General features: G+C 42.6%; 1 protein-coding gene across 1 annotated transcript in view; it reads left to right on the plus strand.

Moving 5' to 3' along the window:
- Positions 1–39: 39 nt before the first annotated feature.
- The window catches only part of PIK3R3 (phosphoinositide-3-kinase, regulatory subunit 3 (gamma)), a 25,942-nt gene continuing 21,389 nt past the window's right edge, over positions 40–4,592 (plus strand). The window contains exon 1 of the mRNA XM_009874349.1: positions 40–202. Coding sequence (XP_009872651.1) covers positions 97–202 — 106 coding nt within the window. The 5' untranslated portion in view covers positions 40–96. The remainder of the gene's footprint in view (positions 203–4,592) is intronic.

A 4,592-nucleotide genomic window follows, 5' to 3' on the forward strand; every position in this document is an offset into this window, starting at 1 on the left:
TCCTTTTTTTTTTTTTTTTTTTTTTTTTTTTCCCTCCGCTAAAAGCCGAGAAAGCCAATCTCGTATTTATAAACCTGCCGGGACTTGCCTGTCGCGATGTACAACACGGTGTGGGATATGGACCGCGATGACACGGACTGGAGGGAGGTGATGATGCCCTATTCCACTGAGCTGATATTTTACATTGAAATGGACCCTCCAGGTAGGGAGCCGCAGCCTTTCGTTCCTACCTACCCTTGCCCGTCCTCCCTCCCCCTTACAGACTTCTTTTTTTTTTTAAATTCTTCTTCCCCCCTTTGGAAAAGGAGGGGGAAAATCTGCAGAAGGGAAAGGGGGGAAGACGCCCCGCAAATCTTAGTTAAACTTTGTGTAAACTTTGCAGGGAACTGAACCCACTGTCTCCTGGGAAAAAGTATTTTAAAACTGGTTGGGTTTTTTAGGGGGGTGAGAGGATGACTGCGATTTATGGTGGCTTTTGAGAGGTGGAAGGAAGGAGGAGAGCAGCTCGAAGCCCCTCTACCAAGTCTCCTTTTTTTTTAAAAAAAAAAACCTTTATTGAAAACAGTATATTTTGTCTGTATTCACTTCTAGAGGAGCATTTTTATTAGCCTCTTCACCTGTATGCCTTTATGTGCCTGTAACACTTTGATGGTAGTGATTTACCTACATCCATTCAGTTCCAGTTTAATCGCTTTTACAGTCTCTCAGAACCTTTTCTTGCCAGCTCTCTTCCAGCAGTGACAGATGAGGCGTGTGTTGTCGCTGGGTTTTGGTACTGGGGCAATGTTACTTGGGAACCGGCTGAAATCCATCCCTGGAGGCACTGCTACCTTAATAACGCTTAATAACCTTGTCCAAAAGGGGTTGATGCAACTTTTTTTTTTTCTTTTCCCCATGGATTGCAAGTGCTGAAAACGGAGAAATGCATTGTGCCTTGCTTGCCTGAAGTTTTGAGATGGGAGAGAAAGTTTCTTTTGTGTCTGAGGGAAGGCTTACAAGGAAGAGAGGTTGAGTCTTTCCTTGGTAATACATTAAAGTGAGCTTAAATGGTGAAACCATGTCAATACCTGTATGAGTCTAACAGGCTGAGAGCAGTAAGGTAATCGAAGGGCCTTTGTGTTCTCAGGTCTCTTGATCTGTACAGCCAGAAACTAAATTAAAATATGCACCCAAAATCTTAGCCTGCAGAGAATTTGATAGCAAGTAAGCGTTTCTAGGTGGTATGTTCTGTGTAGCATGTACTGTTAGACTTTGAAAATGTGCTTTTCAGTCTGTGCTTGATCCGTGGTTTGTGTCTCTAAGTGTGGTTAGTCTCTTTGTTAGCTCTTTTCTCTCCATAGGTATGTGGTACTTTTAATTAAAAGAGTAGGAAGTGATCATCCTGAGATCTGTGGATCTCAAGGGCCTGTACTCACTTCCCCTGGTAACTCTGATACTTAAAAAATTGAACAGATCTCTGAGATGCACAATATTGGCCACTACTCATTAAATTCTTGCATGGCTGATGCTACCTATTTTTAGATGTTACTTTTGAAAGCACAAAGTTTGGTCAAAGCTGTTTGCTTCTGTGAATTTCAGAGGATATCTTTCTTGTAAATGCTTCTGATTTTAACTGTTTGTGAGGTTAGTATTTGAAATTTGAATTGGCTTGTGTCAAGCAAACAAAAAACTCAAGTTCCATTGTAAGGTGACTTAAAACAATTGGTTTGGGGTTTTTGTTAAAAACAATAAAGCCCCTTGAATAGCTCAGTGTGAGGAGGCTGCTAAAAGGGGCTGACCTAACTGAACTGACCAGGAAACAACTTTCCAGTATTTTTGCAGGAATTTGGACATGCAGCCTGATGAAATTTACATTAAGAAGCAGCTCTTGTGTCATTAGTAATGCCAATATTCCGTCACTGAAGCCCTGTTGTCAGAGATCAAGGCTCTGCACGGTTCAAACACCAGTTACCAAAAGGACTTCGTGTTACATGCTGGTCTTTGAAGTGTTCACTAACTTTATCTTTCATATTTTTAAGCTGGAAAAAGCAGAGCTGAGACTGATGCAGGAGATGTTCCCCATGTCCATCTCCTAGTTTTATAAAAGTGTTAAATTGCATTGGGAGGGAGCGAGAATGTGGTGGAGGTGGTCCTCGTCCAGAGGTGGGGTGGGAAAGCGTTTTCTGGTCCAGGATGATAGGTCATCCCCAAGGGGAGTGTGGAGGTATTTATTTGGAAGACTTAAAATGCTCAGCATGCTTTGGGATAAAGTCACTGCATTTGCACCCGGTAACAACCGCAGCTCCATTTGGCCCACTTCCAGGGAGAATTTGTGAAGGTTTTCAGTATAGCATTCCCCCACGCGGTGGCTGGAGTTCCTCGGCAGCTGAATGGTGGCAATATGTTTTCTCAGCAGCGCACGAACTAACAATACACACCGAGTGTCTCCGCTGCCAAAGGAGGCAGCGCGGTCTTTTGTTCCCAGAACTTGCGTGAAGAGATCCCTGGTTGGTCTTTATTATGCTGCAGGACTGGGCATCGACTGATCCTGGGAGCCAAGTGTCTCAAATCACGCATGACTGCTCGCGATTACATTTTACTGCGTCTAAACTTCAGGCAAAAGACAAAAGCAAGGTGAACATAATGTGCGGTGTCACCCGTAACCTCTAAGTCAAGGGTGGAGATACTGTTTCTTGTTAAGGGCTGGTGGACCTTTAATTTATCTTGGCAGGCTGTCTTAATACCCACCTCAGCGTTGCCCAGTAATAATGCAGAAATAAAATCCTGCGATGGCAGGCAGCCTGCAGCGCAGCTGTAGCTTCTGTTGGGCCTCAGTGCACCTGCACCAGCTTATCAGTGTGCTCCTGTTTTCTGTCCCGGGTTGTAGGTGTAAATGGATGCGCAGAGCAGCAGATCCTGAAGCCTCTCCGCTAGAAGATTTGCATTAAAGTTCAAAACAAAAATAAGATTTAAAAAAAGTGGTGCCTTGCTCACACAGGTTTTTTTCCCCACTTCAGCAGAAGCGGGTTCAGGAAACAAAGGATTGCCAGCTTTCTGATAGCTTTTAATCCATCCTAAACATAGGAGCGGGACATTTTCCTAAACAGAGCCGCAGAGCAAGGGATTCAGTTGTGCAGCCTTGCAAATCAAGCTGAAGAGCAGTACGGCTAACACGGGAGCAACAGTGGTGACAACCAGCAGGGAGACTCCTCTTACCTAATGCTTTTTCCTTCCGCCTGCATGGCTTTTGGCATAACAAAATGTATCGCTGGCGTAAGGCAGGGTCTAGGTGGTGGCAAATACTACTAGGTGCAACTAAATAACTCTCAGTGTCTAAAGGCAAAACTGGAAGTTGCATATAGCTAACATAGTAGCTTCTAAACTTTCTAATCGGGATTATTTTAGAGTATTATGGCTATAGCAGCATCATATGTTGGTTCTGGCATTTGGAAACCGATGGTCAGGGGTTCACTTGCATGTTTGTTCTTGCGGTGGATCTTGCTGTCTGAAAAGACAAGGGAATAGGTTACTGGATTGAATTTAGTTTTTATTTGATGACATCTGTTCAGATCTGCAAAAAAAGTTGTTACTTTTTGTTGCTGTTGAATGAAGGATGTTGAATTGACTGCAAAGTTACCAGAAGACCTGAAGCATAGATACGTATGGATTACCTCACTCCTAACAAGTAGGGCTAAGTAATGTCTTTCCCTCTGTAGATCTGGGATATATTATCAGTTGTGTTGATGATGAAATGTGTAATCACTGAATACATTTTGTCACAGTTGGATGAAAATCAGTAAGAGTGTTCTGCTGGGATTTCAGACACAGATGTCAGCAAAGATATTTGGCTCAACTACAAATTAGAGGTTAGTTTCGTTTGTGTGGGTTTATGAAGAAAACCACAAGTTTAAAGCAGGTTTACTAGTGCAGAATGGGCTCTGTCTATGAGCAGCTAATAGAATAAATGTCTGTCCTAAAGCTTTAGGAAAGCTACCTATTTGAAGGCTGTTAGACCCAAATATGACCAACCGTATTTACAACTTGACCTGTCTTTTTCAAGAATGTTACTCTTCCTTGTGTACTGAGACCAGCTGTAAGCTTTTAATAATGAAAATATGGGGGGCCACCAATAATCTATAGGCTGTGTAGTTTGGTCTGCTTCGCAAAAGCAGCTCTGCCATTGCATGAGTGAGACAAGTATTCAAGGGAGAAAGTATATTTATTCATTATAGTTTCTATTTTCTTCTCATATATAATTTGACAGCCCTTGTAATTTGGAAAACACAGGGTTCTGGTCTCAAGGGCAGTGTTTACTTGGATACCAGTCGTGCTGTATCATTATCAACGTTATAGTGGAAACTGCGTGTGGCTTCTCAGATGGGGTTTGTGGTGTGCAGTAGCCAGATGTAGGTGAACACTGCATGTCTATGCCTGACTAGTTTTCCAGAGGGAGAACAGATGCAAATTTTAATGGCGTTGTCAGTATTGTCCTTCAGCTTATCTGAGCTGGCTTGAGAAGCTTATCAAAGAAAAGTTTTGCTCTTGCACATCATTAAAAAAAAAAAAAAAATTTCTACTAGTACACGTAATCAAACAGCAGCACTCTGGCAGTG

The sequence above is a fragment of the Apaloderma vittatum genome, unplaced genomic scaffold, assembly GCF_000703405.1.
Source record: "Apaloderma vittatum isolate BGI_N311 unplaced genomic scaffold, ASM70340v1 scaffold13428, whole genome shotgun sequence".
Classification (NCBI taxonomy): domain Eukaryota; kingdom Metazoa; phylum Chordata; class Aves; order Trogoniformes; family Trogonidae; genus Apaloderma; species Apaloderma vittatum.